This window comes from Lipotes vexillifer, unplaced genomic scaffold (assembly GCF_000442215.2).
Source record: "Lipotes vexillifer unplaced genomic scaffold, Lipotes_vexillifer_v1.1 scaffold1009, whole genome shotgun sequence".
NCBI lineage: Eukaryota > Metazoa > Chordata > Mammalia > Artiodactyla > Lipotidae > Lipotes > Lipotes vexillifer.
In genome coordinates, this window is record NW_006772405.1 from 405,332 (window position 1) to 422,100 (window position 16,769).

Below are 16,769 nucleotides of genomic sequence, written 5' to 3' on the forward strand. Positions count from 1 at the left end.
AAAAAAAAAAAAAAAAAAAAAAAAAAGCATGTGCCCACCCACTCTTCTTTCTTTCTAATAGAGCCTGTCTCCTAGTACAGGCAAAAACACTGCTTGACAGCTAAGGGTTTGGCCTCTGATCTTGAAGGTCTGCTAGGGGAACCTGATGGAAAATGTTTTCCTCCTGAATAAAAGACAAGTATGATAAGAGTCTGCCTTATCTTCTAGCATTTGGTTGTGGTTATGTGAGAAGGATACAGTGTTTGGAGCTGTTGCAACTAGTTTGTGACCATGAGAGTATCATCCAGAACAAAAACTAATAGGCTGAAAAGAGCAGAGGAAAAGCATCTGGGTCCTTCACAGTGTTACTGAATTAACCAATACTAAAACTACCAAACTCTACCAAACCAAGCTTTCTATCTTGTAAATGGATAATCTTATTTTTTAAAGTTAATTTTAGTTAGGCATTCTAGTGCTTACAGGCCAAAGTATTCTAAATGACATAACACCCACGATCCCTGTCTTCCACATCTACTATGACTTCCCACATTCTGCTACATCCAAATCCTACCCACCCTTTAAGACCCATTCCAGAAGCCTTCTACACCATCCATGAGCATTTACTGTTGACAGGAACACAAATTATCTGCTAATGTGAGGTGTCTGATTGGACATATGTCTGGCCTCCTGACACTCCTGGAAGGCAGAGCCCATATCTTATTATATGATAAGAAGAAACAATCTTTCAGCCCTGTACTTTTATTTTTAAAATAAATTTATTTATTTATTTATTTATTTTAAAAAATAAATTTATTGGGTTTCCCTGGTGGCGCAGTGGTTGAGAATCTGCCTGCCAATGCAGGGGACACGGGTTCGAGCCCTGGTCTGGGAAGATCCCACATGCCGCGGAGCAACTAGGCCCATGAGCCACAGTTACTGAGCCTGCGCGTCTGGAGCCTGTGCTCTGCAACAAGACAGGCCACGATAGCGAGAGGCCCGTGCACCGCGATGAAGAGTGGCCCCCCACTTGCCGCAACTAGAGAAAGCCCTCGCACAGAAATGAAGACCCAACATAGCCATAAATAAATAAATTAATTAAAAAATAAATAAATAAATTTATTTATTTGTTTTTGGCTGTGTTGGGTCTTTGTTTGCGGAGCATGGGCTCTAGGCACGCGGGTTTCAGTAGTTGCGGCTCGTGGGCTCAGTAGTTGTGGCTTGTGGGCTCTGGAGTACAGGCTCAGTAGTTGTGGCGCACGGGCTTAGCTGCTCTGCGGCACGTGGGATCTCTCTGGACCAGGGCTCGAACCCGTGTCCCTTGCATTGGCAGGTGGATTCTTAGCCACTGCGCCACCAGGGAAGTCCCAGCCCTGTACTTTTAAAATGTTATTGCATTTAATACTTACAATGAGTCTATGATGTCAGCACTTATTTTATATATGTCCATTTCATAGATGAGGAAACTGAAACTCAGAGAGGTTAAGATTTGCCAGAGGTCACTCAGCTAGCAACGGCAAAGCCAGGATTCAAACCCAGGTATGCTAGAATCCCAAGCCCTTTTTGCTATTAGTACTTCCCAGCTTTATTCTTTTTAATACTTGCTACATAGCTCACAACACCTCACATATAGTGCAGAGTATCATAGAATCTATAGAAATATTTACTGAATGGATTACAGAATGAGACAATCCTCCCCCACATTGCCTGGGACCTATACTGATTACAAAGTATGTTGGCAACTATTCTCCCATTGATCTTCATGATAGCCCTGTGTGTCACACCACTCAGGTTATCTCTGCATTTGTGATGTCGCTTTCCATTCTTTTATGTGCAATGCCATAACTTCTGGGGGACAGTCTGGGGGGAGATGTAACCTCCCACACCTCCCTCTTTTAGAAAAAGCCCTGCTGTGGGTATTTCTGGTTCTCAATCTTTCCATGAGAAGGAGACTGAGAAAGCTATCCTAGCACAAAACTTACATCATGGGTTGGGTCATTGCCATGGAAACCCCCTGGCAAAGAAGCTAGGAGTCTGTGGATACAAAAGGAATATTTTTCAACTGGTATAGGATGGGAAGGTGTTATAAACTGAATTTTTTTATCTCTCCCCAAATTCATACATTAAAGTCCTAAACCCAAATATGATGGTATTTGGAGATGGGGCCTTTGGGAGGTAATTAGGTTTAGATGAGGTCATAAGGGTGGGGCATCCATGATAGGATTAGTGCCCTTATAAGAAGAGGAGAAAAGAACTGAGCCCTCTTTCTCCACCCTCACTGCCATGCTCTCTCTGTCTCTGTCTCTCTGTCTCTCTCTCTGCCATGTGAGGACAGTGACAAGGCATCTGTCTGTAAGACAGGAAGAGGATTCTCACTGGGAACCAAATTTGCCTCCACCTTGATCTTGGATTCCCCAGCCTCCCATACTGTGAGAAATAAATGTCTGATGTTTAATCTACTTGGTGTATGGTATTTTGTTATAGCAGATTGAGCAGACTAATACAGGAGATCTCAAGGAGTCAAAGAAAGAATATGGATGGAGAGAACAGGAAACAACAGTATAGATTGTGGAGATAGGACTTTTTTGCCATTAGTCATTAACTCAGGAAAACCTAAAGCATCAAGAGAAAATGAACTAACAGAGGGGCACGTGCATGTATGTGTTTCTGTGAATCTTTTACTAGCAACACTGCATTTATCTTAAAGGTCAGGTATCCAGTGACCTTAACTATCTAGAAACCTGCACTGAGGTGTTTTTTGTTTGTTTGCTTGTTTGTTCTTTTTAAAGGTCTCTGAGTAATCAGAGTAGTTGTCCCAAAGGTGTGGACTTTCCTTGCAGTCTTCCTCATTTTTCACTCGGAGAATATTTAAACTTAGTTTGCATACAACTCTAGAAAGCTTGGTTCTTCCACACACAGCAGAGGAGAGACTGGAAACTAGGATGGGAAGGGAAATACGTAATGCTAGTGGTAGATAAACTGATTGTAGGAAAAAGTGATAGCTGACATGTGCAAAGAGAAAAGAAACATAAGAAGGTCAATAAAATCAACCTTGCAAAACCAACCAGGGCCATATAGGGCAGAGGAAAATATTTCAAACATCCCTCAAGGCCATTACTGTAGTGTAAAATAACTTAATAATGGAAATTCAAAATAATGACTTTGAACAAAGTTACTCAAAATCTGATTTGATACTAGGGGAATCCAAATAAAGTCTGTAGTTCACTTAATAGTATTGGATAAATGTTAATTTTCTAGCTTTTGATAAATGTTCCATAGTTATGTAAAACATTAGCATTGGGGGAAGCTGTGTCAAAGGTATGTAGGCACGCTATGTACTATCTCTGTATTATTTTTCTATAGATATAAAAGGGTTTCAAAGTAAAAGATTTCTTTAAAAATGGAAAAAAATCAGTTTAGTCACAATCATTTGTTTGAGAAAGTTGGAGTTCACCACTTATAGCCAAGGAGATACAGGATGAATTGGGGTCTGGGATAACCCAGATGAGCCTCTGAGGACCACGATAACACTGGCTGAATTCAGCTCATTCAAGTGCTCATCTCCCAGAGGGCTTGGGAAGGCTATGCTCCCAGAACAGGGAAGAAGCCCCAAACAAAATTAAAAATTAGGGAATAGAAAATAAAATAAAGCTCTCAAACCATGCAAACCTTTGGCCTTCAGATCAATAGCAATCAAGGTCCAGAAGGAACTCTCTTGGCATGGAAGGCCTCTGCCAACAACCGTGATACTTCTAGGATATATGATGTGTCCACTGGACTCAACCTGGTCCAGTGAGGACAGAAGAATAAGTAGAAACCAAGGGCATTTTGTAGGAAGAAGTGAATGGACAGATGCAGGCAGACTCACAACACAGACAGTGACAGACTTACAGAGCACGTTCAGAGCTAGACAGGAACTGATCTATTGCAGAAGAGCAGGAGGAAGCTGGAGACAGAGGAACAGCCACTTTTAGTTGAAACAGAAAACAGCCACAGATGAGGAAGAGCCAAGCAGAAGTTGGGAAAGAAGAAAAGAAAGAAAACACAGAGGTTAGTGGATTGGTGATCTTAGCCCAAGCAAGCATTCTACTAGGCTCAAAGTGCCTTTAGGGGAGGATAAGGAGGGGAGCATAACATGGTTATGCCACACTGTACCTCTGGAAAGAACCTTTATAGCCAGAATCTCATTTGAGTCACACAAACACTTGGGAGGTTTACAGTGCAGGTTACTACCTTAATTTACCAAGTCATAAAATAGGCACAGAGAGGAAAGTTACTTGTCCAAGGGCACCCAATAGTTAGCATCTAAGGCAGAACAAAAGCCAAGTGTTCTGAATTACCTTTCATGGTATCATGGCCAAGATATGTACAGAAAGCCACCCTCTTTCCTTCCCCTTCCTCTTCCTCGTCATTAGCCAGGCCCCATGCTTACATGAATCATCCTATATAATATTCCCATATACAATATCCCCATATATAATATTCCGCCAACCTTGTGAGGTAGGTACTATTAACCCTCATTTCCTAATGTGGAACCTGAGACTTAGTAAATGCAGTGTGACCAAAATAATCTAGTTAGTAAAAGGGAAAACCGTGACTCGACCTCAAGGCCCTCTGACTCAGTAGCACACACCTTTAAACTGAGCGTCGTGACCTCAGAGCCTCCCTTCTAAAGGCTAGAGCAACTTATTCACCACCCCCATCCTCCCTAGCCCCCAGATTCTGGACCAGGCAAGCAACGAAGCTCTTCTCGAGCTCTGGGTCCCATTCCAAGAAGGAAAAGCCATGCATGGCTTCCTCATATTTCCCAGAGATACTGTATTAAGAAACCCCATCCAAATATCCTCTCCATACCTTCAGGGCCCCAGGCTCTAAGAGGCTCTCCCTACTCTGCCCACTTCTTCTCTCATCAAAACATCAAATTCCACTTCAGATGAGGCAAGAGACCAGACAGAAAACCAGGAACCTGGAGTTAGAATTCTTAAGGGCAATCTGATTAAAATAATTCACCATAAAGATTAAAAAGCACAGACCATACCCTCTTTGCCCTTCTTCCCTCTTCTTTAGCTAACCTCCGATGATATGTCCGTGCTGAGGGATCTTTGAGAATGTAGTTGCGCTTGGCCACTTCCTCCTTACAGCCACCTCTGGCCATCTCAATGTTATTCCCTTTCCCTCTTTTAAACAAACATAGCACTTCCTGCTTCTATAATTTATTTGACGATATAAACTGCCTGTGACAGCCCTTACTGTGGCTTGTTAAATACAACTGTATATGCATTTAAGTAGCATGTTTCCAGATATATTACAAGCCTCTTGTGGGAAGGAACCATAACTTATTCATCTAGCACAGTTATTATTTTATTGACCATTAGCCAAGCAATGGTGGTTGAGAGTCAAATGTCCAAAATTCTCATCTCGGTTCCATTACTTAGAAGCCTCCCAATCTTGGACCTCCCTATGCCTCAGTTTCCTCCTCTGACATAGAGATAAAAGCAGTACCTCCCTCAGCCAGTTATGGTGAGGCATGATCGTAAGTGCTCATTATGCCTGGCACGGTGCTCATGAAATATTAGCCAGTACTGTGCTAGTCAAACATTAAGTTAACTACATGATTACATAGTGATATGGACCCACAACTTTTTCTTCCTTCAACTGGTTCTCTCTAGCCCTTCATTAGCCTGATGACATGCCTTAATATCCTTCACGAATAAGACTCTCTAAACACTCATCCAAACACTATGTCTATTCTATGAAAAGTTTCAATTTCAATAACTCATATGCTGGCATGAAAATTTAAGAAAGAAACTCAGAAACTTTCAGTGGGCTATAAATCATCACAGATTTAAATATCTGGGTGTCTGTTTGCATGATATGCTTTCCTGGAAATCAGACAATTGGTACCTGGCCACTCAAACACTAGGAGCTGTGATGCATTCTAGTGCAAGAGGAGCTGAGACCACTCCTTGGCTCTGGGTCTTCCACAGTTCAGTGGTTTCCAGAATCTGTGCAGGGGCTGGGATTACACGTAGGATAATACAAACTATTACAAATAACTAATACTTGGCACGTATAAGTTAGACCTTCATAATAACTTAATTAAAAATTTAACTACTCTTACATATTTATATATTTCCTCTTAAATGCAAGTAACAACATTGTTTTTCTTGGATATAACCCTTAAAGAGTTTAATGAGCGAACTTTTGGGAGTGCAACGTGTAGGTAAGTTATAGACATGTCCGAAATAGTGAGCAATTTGGGGGGGGGGGATAAAAGCCTTTCCTTATGAAAATCTCAGAAGATATAAGTCTTACAAACACTTTTTTTTTTGCACTGCAATACACTTAAACATGGGGGATGAGATTAAAGTTACACATTGAAGAAACAAGATGAAATTTAAAATATTACTATAAAATAAAAATTTAGATTTTCATAAATTTTATAATTTGTATTAAAGACCTGTCTGTCCCGTCTGTGTCAGCCCTGCTGAATAGTTTTCCTGTGACCTCTGGCTGTTTGAATTTTTACTGGCTGGAGTGATCATGTAAGACCTCGCCTAGTTGGAATCTATGTTTTTATATACAGAGATTGTTCCTTACATTTGTACTGCAGACCACGATCTTACAAAGCCTTTGACAATCATCATTTTATTTTTTACTCACCACAAACCCAGGAGGTTGGTATTGTGAAAGTTTGAATGGAAAGAAGTCACACATCCTTTCCCCTGCCCAGACAATGTAGAAGACCACGCTAACTGATCAGTTTTATCTTTCTTAAATTCAAACACGGTCCAGGCAGAGTCTTGGCCTGGCAGCTTGGGACACAGCTGAGGTAGGTCACAGACCCAGGAAACAGCACTGTGCAGGCTGACTTGGCTGTTGTTTGGATGGAGATGTGACAGGCTGGGGATTGGTTGGTCGTTAGCCAACTGCCTGGCAGCAGGTGTTAGGAAAACTCAAAGCCAGAGAAACAAGACTTGGTGGCAGATAAAGGGAAGAGGTCAGGCAGAGAGCTGGGATCCTAGTTAACGGCTCAGAGTGCTTCAAACACCTGGACAGCTCCTGCCACCTGCTTTGACTAAGAACCCTGGCTTTCCTGATTAGGTGAACCCCTGTTACTCTTGGAGGAAGCCTTTGCTACTGGAAAGGGTCTTATCCACAAATACTGAGTTAATACCTTAAAATCATTTGCCATAGGCTCAGAAGAGAAGCATACATCTGACCCAAGGTAGGGACCCACAGCGGTGTCCTCCCTGGGCAGGGAGGTCATATCATCCTCTTCCTCAGACTGAGGGCTCTATGTCTCCTGGACAACAGTTGAGGACCAAGTCTCAGAGCTGTTTCTAAGCAAAGCTTAATGTCATAACCAAAGGCAGCTTCCCCTAGCATGGCAAATCCCTATCTACAAAGTGTTCTTCCATTTATTCTGCCTTACACATCAGGGGCAATGATGAAACTTCTTAAGGGTAATTTTCATTATTTTTGCAGCAACAATATGGGGAAACACAACTTTACATACTGCCCAACAACAGCATCTATTTGAATCTACTACCTTAGAAAAAATGTGACCTAAAGTTGTTCTAAGCTGAAGCTGATGGGAAATGACTGGGACTCCTTCTATGAGCTAACTTTGAAATATCACCTATTTTTATAGTCATTAACCCACTCTAAGGTTGTACCACTATGATCTTAACAACTTGGTTTAACATCACTCTTAGTGCACACTTTGTTCAAATGTGCTTTAGCCTTTGGCCAAAACCAAATAAAATACAGCTCTGATCTGACCACATCAGCTCTGCTGTCAAAAATGTCCTGGCTCCTTACCTCACACTTCCCTACTCCAGGGACGGCTGCTTGTCCCTAGTGGCAGGCTAAGGTCTAGCACATTCTGAAGCCATCTCTGTCTGCCCTGGATAGGAACTATTAGAAGGGATCTGGCTGCTGTTGATGAATTTCACTCTCTGCAGCATTAACAATGAGGTCCTGCAGGGGCATTGTGTTTGTTTGGTCAGGGCTTTTTCCATTAGGCTTGGTCATCAGCAGTTGGCTGGTTACAAATGCAGTTCTAAGACGAATGGCTGGAATCCAATTATCCCAGCTTCCTGTCTGTAGAGCCCTGCCAGGGAAGAACACAGTCGTGTTTGTCTGCCTTGTCAGGCTCCCAGGACTCAAAGTATATCGTTTGGAGAAAACTAACAAACAACAGATCCCCAGATGTTTTGATGGAGAGGCAGCATGGTGTGGAAAGAGGATGCACTGGTCCAGACGCAAAATCTAACGCTATTCCATATTCTGCCTCTTCCTGGCTCCATGTCTACCCCTTCACTTCTTTGAGCTTCTGCTTCTCATTTATTAGTGGGAGATCATAACACCAACCACTGGGCTATTGGGAGCTTTTTAATGAGATGATGAAAGAGCTTTGAAAACTATAATGATTATGGTGATGATGATAATAATAACAAGGTTAACTGACATTTACTGAGTGCCTATCATGAGAAATGCACCCTAGTGGGTGTTTAATAGACACGATCTCATTTAATACCGACAAACATCTTTTGAAAAATTGGTGATGATGGTAATAATGATATTAATAACAATAGCTAACATTTCTTAAGTGTTTACTATATACCAGCCTCCAGCGTCAGCATTTTATGCATGTTAACATAAGTAATCATTACATCATGTGAAATAGGTACTATTATCATCTCTAATTGACATATGAGAAAAATTGGATACAGCAGTTGGGTAATCTGCTCAAGATCAAGCTGGTGGTAAGAGGCCACAAGGATTCAAACATAGGCATTCTGGTTTTAGAACAGAAGTTGGCAAACTTTTTCTATAAAAGGCTAGATGTAAGAATTTTAGATTTGGGGCCCACATGCCATTTCTGTTGCATATTCTTCTTGTTTTTTTGTGGGGGGGCTGGTTTAGTTCTCGTTGTTGTTGATTTTTTAAACCCCTTTACAAATGTAAAAACCATTCTTATCTCAAGGGTTACCCAGAAATAGGCTGACAGCTGGATGTGGCCTACCATAGTTTAATGACCCTTGCTCTAGAGATAATTTCAATTTTACAGATAAGGAAACTCAATGCTCAAGTACTTAAGTAATTGAAATCAGGATTTTAATCCAGTTTTGTCTGCTTCCAGAAAGTGTGTCAACCCATACTCTATTGCTTTCATGTATGCTGTTAAAATGTAAGATATTACCACTGAGTTAGGGACGCTATACTCATCCCAGTCAATTTCCAGAGAATAGGTTTTTCTTTTTTGAGATAACAGTTGAGATTTAGCGGGCCCAATGCCTAGTACAGTGCCTGACGCATAGTAGGCACATCATATATGTCTATTGAGTGAAATAATTCTGATTTCTGATTAGATTCAGTGATTAACCAAGATCTCAGCCATTTGCTCAAACTCTCCAGACCTTGTGTTTGAGTCTGTAAATGAAGGCAATGACATATTCCTTTATCTAGCTCATAGGGAATCTATAACAATTTATGAGATAATTTCCATAGAACTATTTGGAGAAAAGACATTATGTAAAGAAATATAATCTCCACAATGAATTGTTCTATTGACAGCAATGGCACTTGGAGACTTATTTATGACTTTGAAATAAATACATCACTAGCCAGAAACAGTACAATAGGGACAAGTCTGTGACTTCATCAAGTTAATATTGTTGTATCCACCAATACAATCTCACAATAAAGCAGGGATTTTTATTTTAACCTTCGGTTTTTACTTCAGGGAATAAGTGAACTTCTTGGAAATGTATTCAAAATTCTGTCCAGATTTCTAGGGGGAAGGCCATAGATTTTATCAGACTCTCAAAGAGTTTTATTATACCCTAAATGTTAGAACTACAATAAAATTGCTGCAGTGTAGTCTGCTCCTGATGAGGGAAAGATAAAACTTGCCAGGGGCCTCCCTGGTGGCGCAGTGGTTGAGAGTCCGCCTGCCGATGCAGGGGATACGGGTTCATGCCCCGGTCTGGGAGGATCCCACATGCCGCGTAGCGGCTGGGCCCGTGAGCCGTGGCCGCTGAGCTTGCGCGTCCGGCAACGGGAAAGGCCACGACAGTGAGAGGCCCACATATCGCAAAAAAAAAACAAAAAACAAAAAACAAAAAACTTGCCAGTGTGTAGGGATCAGTGCTAGGTTTTCCAGATACCCCTGACAGTATGATGCTTTGCTATACTCTCAAGATACCCACTTAGGATCCTAAAGCAGCTCACCAGTTCCCCACTGGCACAGGAGTCTGGGTCTAAAATCCAACCAGATTAATCACCTGTCTAAGCTGGGTGCAGTGACAAACACTCAGGGTAACCAGCAGGGTAAAAGCAGCTACAAAATGCAGCAACAGGGTCTTTTCCAGGTTTATCTTTACCCCCAAGATCAGGCCCACAGAGACTGTCATAACAAGGCTTTTTTTTTTTTTTTTTCATTACTAGCACCTAGCACAATGCCTGGCACATAATGGGTGTTTAATAAAAATTTATTTGAATGAAGATTGGGGTAATAATGATATTGATAAAAATTATTCCTTACATTCCTGGTATGCTTAATAAGATTGTGTCATTCCATTATCTCTTAAGATACTCTCAAGTATACAGTCTATATGGACTCATTTATCTTTGTCAATTAGAGGGTGTTTTTTTACTTTGTACTGTTTATTGTTGCTGATGGTTTTATGCTGAGATAGCTTGTTTGGATGCTTCTCTTTTGTTTGTAAGCCTGAGAGCATCCTTCCCTGGAGATTATGGTTGTTGCCCCAGGGAATTAGGTTCTGTGGGCCTAGACCAGGGTGGGCTGGATTAGGCTTCATAGACAAGGCAGTCCATGAACTAGGCCTTGGCTTTTAATGGCAAGTGGTGGGAGAGAAGCACAGTGGGCTGCTGCTGCAGAGCAGGGAGAAATCACATATGGACCTAACAGCTGTAAAAGGAAGTGCTGCTTGGCTCATTTTTACTCATTCCACTCTGAGTTGGGCATTGTGTTATGGGTGTGGACAATATATGGATGAGCAACTGGGACCCACTTTGAGTTTTCGAGTAGAGCTGTTGAATATGGAAAATTTTCAGCGTATAGAACATTTTAGTGGGGTGTTATTTAGTTTTTCTTTCCGTTAGTTGTTTTGTGTATATGTGTGATTTTAAAACTAGACTAACCTACACAGATGTAAAAGGAAAAGAATTAGAAGATAAAGGCAGTTATCTAGTGTAAGGTGATGGGGAACAAGCTCTAAGAGGCGGCAGTGAAACTGGGAGAAAAGACTAGATTTAAGTCTTTTCAAAGGAAGAGAATTTGGAGACTAAATTTAAGCATAAAAGGTAAAGAAATCAGAGATGACTTCCCACCTGGAATACTAGAATAATAATAATAATACTTTGCATTTGTTGCCCATTCCTATACATTTTAGAATACTGTGTCTCAATTAACCTCACTGGACTTGCCACTTTTTGCCTGGCTTGCTAGTTTTTGTGACTATATCTTTTCCTGACTACTAATGTGGAAGCCATCAAAGGCCAAAGAAAAAAATTTGATTTATTTATCTCTCCTCTAGCAGCACAAAAACCTTTGCCAAATGAATAAAGTTTGGTATCTGTGAGGGGGGCTAGGGCATATGTTTTATGAGAAATTTGAGACCCAGAGGAGAAGTGACTTTCCAGAAGTCACCCAGCTGGTGAGGGACTCAAGGCGGAATCAGAATCCATGCTTTTTTTTCCCCATTATACAAGCTATCACAAGTGAAACCATCAGTTGCAAAGGAAGTTTTAAACAGCAAATAAATGCCAGAAAATTAGAAAATAAATAGAGACTGCTCTCAGGGCTGCTATTAGATGAGACAGAATTCTGGAATGACTTTGGCTTTTACTTTCATAAGCTCAATGTTTCCGGAAGGCTCTGCATTGAGGAGAGGAGATGCAGTAATAAGGGTAGCCCTGATAAAACCACTCTTTCCTGGTTCCTTCCACTGACTCACATCCCCTTGACCAACTGCCCACTCTCTGGCTGGCTGGTACAAGAGGTCCACCAGAAATGGTGCCTTGGCTCAGTCAGCCAGGGGCTTTTCACTTGAAATTATGAATCCCGGGCTTCCCTTCCCTTACACAAAGCCTTAGGAATGGATGACTCACAGTCTCCTCCAAGGCAAGTTCCTGAGGATGATAAAGAGAGATGGCTATACGGCTTTGGAGAAAGAATGTGGGGTGGGAGGGAGGGTCTGTGTTCTGGCCAAGAATTTCATCATTAAGCAGTGGCATATGGGCCCCCATTTGGACCCTGTTGACAAGAAGACCATATCCTAATGATTATCATGCTAATTCAGGAGACCAAGGCTGGAATAAAATGACGTAACCCCCCAATGGCATTCAATACTGACAAAGACTCAGTTGAAATTAAATTATCTGATCTCAACCAAGTTTTTTAAAAGCACAGATAATATCGAACCTTTCATCCAAGGCTCCATTTAGGATACCAGGATACTCACATATATTATAAAATGTCTTCTAATTTTGGAGGGAATGTCTCTTCAAAGTTTGATGACATTGTTCTCTCTCCTACCTTCTACACAGGCAGAAAAAAAGAGTATGAACTCTCAGGATAGGCAAATCTAGGCTTGTATCCTGGCTTTGCTCATAATTACTTGTATAACCTGGCTTAGAAACTTAGTCACCTTAAGCCTCATTTTACTTATCCATAACATGGGGGTTATTATATAAAATAACAATGAAAATAATAATAAAATACCAACTATCTGCCTGGTGGTGTTATAATTGCTATCATATGCAAAATTTTATTTAAATTATATAACCTCATAAGTTAGGTAGCATTAACACCTCTATTTTACACACGAAGAAACTGAGGCTCAGAGAAGTTAATTAACTTGCCCAAAGAAACGCAGCTGGCAACTTAGGAAGCTAGGATTCAATACAATCAATACTTTTTTTTGAGAATTAAATGTTATATGTCAAGTGTCAAAGTAGTATTGACATAACTTAGGTGCTCAATAAAGTTGTGTCCCTTTACCATCTTCGAAGGGAAAGTGTCGGGCTTCCATGGTGGCGCAGTGGTTGAGAGTCCGCCTGCCAATGCAGGGGACACGGGTTTGTGCCCCGATCCGGGAAGATCCCACATGCCGTGGAGCGGCTGGGCCCGTGAGCCATGGCCGCTGAGCCTGCGCGTCCGGAGCCTGTGCTCCACAACGGGAGAGGCCACAACAGTGAGAGGCCCGCGTACCGCAAAAAAAATAAATAAATAAATAAAGAGACATTTTAGGTGTTCTGTAACAAGACACTGAATCAACTAAACTCCATTTCCTGCCCACTCTCATCATGTAAATCTTCTCTGACTCTGTAACCAAATACTTTATCATTTCCAGCTTCTCCTGAATAGTGTTCATAGCCTGCCCTTTTCTGGATCAGACAACTGACATAGAAATAACCACTGCCTGCCACCTTTACCACTTTCCCACCTCTGGTTGCTCAACACCCTTTCCATATGTCTCTACATGCAGCTTTGGAATTTCAAATGTCATGGAATCCAGAGTAATAATAGTTAACAGCTACACTTCAGTGAGTGTGTATGACAGGGACTATGCTCCACTGTTTATAAGCTTTAATCCACTGAATCTTCACAACAACACTCTACAGGATGGGCTAACATTATCCCTATGCTAAGAAGAAACTGAGGCTCAGATAGTCACGAACTTTTCCAAAGTCACACACAATTAGTAACTGGAAAAGCCTGAATCTAAACCCATGTCTATCTAACGACAAAGCCCAAGCTCTTAACCACAAAAAGCTTCTCAATTTATACAAGTAAAACTTAAGTCAGAGAGGGACAGGAACATGTACAAAGTCATACAGCAAGTTAGGATGCTGGGGAGAAAGGATGCATTTCCTGACGTTGCTTGAGCGTGCTCTATCATACCCTAGCCTGAGTAACTCCACTGTGTCCATTCCACATCCATGGCCTGGACCATCACCCATCATTCACTCCATGCTCTGTGCTGTGTCAATAAATACCATTATTGGTGAAATGGTAGCCAATGTTCTCTAGGATTATACAACATCAAGTAACTCACACTTCATTACCACATTCTATAAATATAAAACTTTAAGCTTAAGTTCTTTTTCAACAGACAGACATGAATCAAAAAAGGGGGAAAAAACTTGCCATAAATCATGGAAATAATTGTACTTTAAAACTCCAATCCTTTGCTACTTGCAAGAAATATGATAAACGTCTTAATTTTATTCAAAACTGTCACAGAAAGATTGTCTTCTTATCAGAAGGCTGCAGCTTTTGCAGTGGATGGAGTATTAAAGAGCAGAGCAGCAGTGAGATTTGAAGGCTGAAAGAGCTAAGCAGGATGGTGCAGTGCAGATGCTGTAAACAAAAACTCCAAGTTCTTCCAAATAAGTAAAGGCAGTGAATTTACTGGGTGGCTTCATTGTATAAAAAACCTGTGTTGGGCACAAGAAAAAGGGGAAAAAAAGAAGATCGGTAAGAATTGGCTCCTGTTCTCAAGGAGCTCAAAATCCAGGAGGGAAGTTCAGAATAGGCATCATTAATGAACCACACTGAAAAGCATATGAAAATGTCATAGCAGAAAACACAGTACTTTGGGGATTGGAATAGATTTTAAAAAACTTCATGCTGTCTTGGAGGGTGGAAAAGACTTCAAGTAGAAGGTGGCATTTGAGACAGACCGCGTAAGAGATGCTGGGAGACGTATGCCCAAAGGAAAGAATAGAAGGACCAATAAACCGAAGGTGAAAATGCAAAGAGTCAGCGAGGGGAACACGGAGCAGACTGCCTGCTTTGTAGGGATAAAGAGGAATAACCACAGGCGAAACTATAAATAGTAGACTTAGAAAACTATGGACAGCCCAGATCTGGTTGGCAATAAGGAGTCCTTTGGAGGTTTTGATCCAGGAAATGTCACGCTCAAAGTTGTGTTTTACAGCCTAACTCCCCAGTCCAGATGAAGATAGCATCAGCTGTAGAAGGATGGAGATGATAAAGTGCACAAGGAAAATCTACTGATTATACAACCAGACTGAATTTCCTCTAATTTCTGATGAAATGAATAGTTTTATAGGAAATCACTTTCTGACTAGTCAAGAATTGGTTTTTACTCCCAATTAGGTGCTATTGGAATTAGCATATGTAAAATCAATGAAGAATCACGGTATAAATGCATCTTCATTTGTTTACAGATAGCCGACTCTCCACGGAGAAAGAAGGGAAGCAAAAGGAAAAAGACAAGAAGAGAATTCATCTGTTTCAAGGATGGTTCTTGGTACTAAAAGGAACAGGCCTCAGGTGGATCAAGTCCCCTCAGCCTTTCTGGGGAGAAAGGCTGGACTTGGCAGGGCCTGGGTTCCATTTCCCCATTTCTGGCTCCAAGTAATCTCTGTTCTTGGGGAAATTCCAGGTTAACTTCCATGTGATGGGAAAATGATACTTACCTTGCAGGGTTTCATTTAAAATGCTTCCCACCAAGCCTGGCCCATAGTAAGGAACTAATGAATGGTAATTAAAGCTACCACATTATTGTCAGTTTTTACGTACTTCTCTGATCCCATCTCCTACTACTTTCCCCACATTCAGTGAGTGCCATGCACACATACCAAGCTCATTTCTGCCTCATATTCTTTGCATCTGCTGTTCCCTTTGCCTGACATAATATTCCCCCAGATTAACACATGACTGACTCCTCTTCAACATTCTTGTCCCCTGTCACAGGGGCTGACCTCCTTGAAGCTTTTCTGACTGCCCCAAATAACATCCACACCCCTGCCGCATCTCAATTTTTTTTGTTCTTTATAGCACTTGTGTGTATCTAAACTTGTCTAATTCATACGTACATCTCTCCTTGTTTATTTTCTGGCTCCCAATGAGGGAGCAGAGATCTTATCAGTTTATTTATTAACGGACCTCTGGCAACAGGCCCTGGCACACAGTAGGTGTTTAAAAAATGTTTCTCTGAACATTGACAGAATTAAACTATGTAGCACACAGAAATCACCTAGCACATGGTGAGTACTAAACCAGTGTTCATTCCTCCCCCTTGCATGGGTCCAGAGAATGGCTGCTCCAAAGTGAAGAAAGACAATTTGGAAGGAAAACAAAAAAGGGCATAGTCATCCAAGGCTAGGCTAGTCGAGTTCCCGAGGTCTAGTTCTCTGCCTTGACACAGCAGATACTTAACAGGAGGTGAAGGCTCAGGTTATCATTCTAGATGGATATTTCAGGAGATGAGGCATTTTCTGTATGCAGGAAGAGGTTCTGTAAATAAGTGGACAGGTGTGATCCCGAGGAAAGTCATCAGGAGAAATAGCTCACAGAAGTCTTATGAATGCTTTAGAATAATTAAGAAGGAGGGAAAGCCAAGCACCATCACAGACTTTCAATGGAGAGTGCCTGGTCAGCTGCCTAGGGTTTTTGGATGGCTTATAATGAGTAGAGATGAGGGACCCAGATCTACCTGTTCCCCATCCTACTCTGACCTATTGCAATGGAGTTCCAGGTAAATTTGTGTATGAAGAAAGTATTCTGATTGGAAACCTAATTCTTGTCCACTCTCTTCATTTCATAAGTGAGATGATGGTGGCCCCAAGGGCTGAACAGAAGAACTGGGGTGAGTACCCTGCCCCTGACTGCTGATGGAGGTCTTTCCATTGCCCCATACTCAGAAGAGTTGGGACCTGGATTTCATTGACACGTACTCTAGGCCTAAAATCCTAGGATCTCCATGGCAAGGGAGCTGGACTCCAGAATC

The 16,769-nt window shown here is 41.5% G+C and overlaps 1 protein-coding gene across 2 annotated transcripts in view; it reads right to left on the reverse strand.

Annotated features, from left to right (window-relative positions):
• Window positions 1-16,769, reverse strand: part of HTR4 (5-hydroxytryptamine receptor 4) — a 158,974-nt gene that overhangs the window by 10,377 nt on the left and 131,828 nt on the right. The window contains exon 6 of one of the 2 annotated variants that reach the window (XM_007447488.1): window positions 3,868-3,943. The exons of the other annotated variant lie outside the window; for it this stretch is intronic. Within the exon in view, the coding sequence (XP_007447550.1) occupies window positions 3,883-3,943 (61 nt within the window). The 3' untranslated portion in view covers window positions 3,868-3,882. The remainder of the gene's footprint in view (window positions 1-3,867; window positions 3,944-16,769) is intronic. 2 annotated transcript variants of the gene reach the window in all.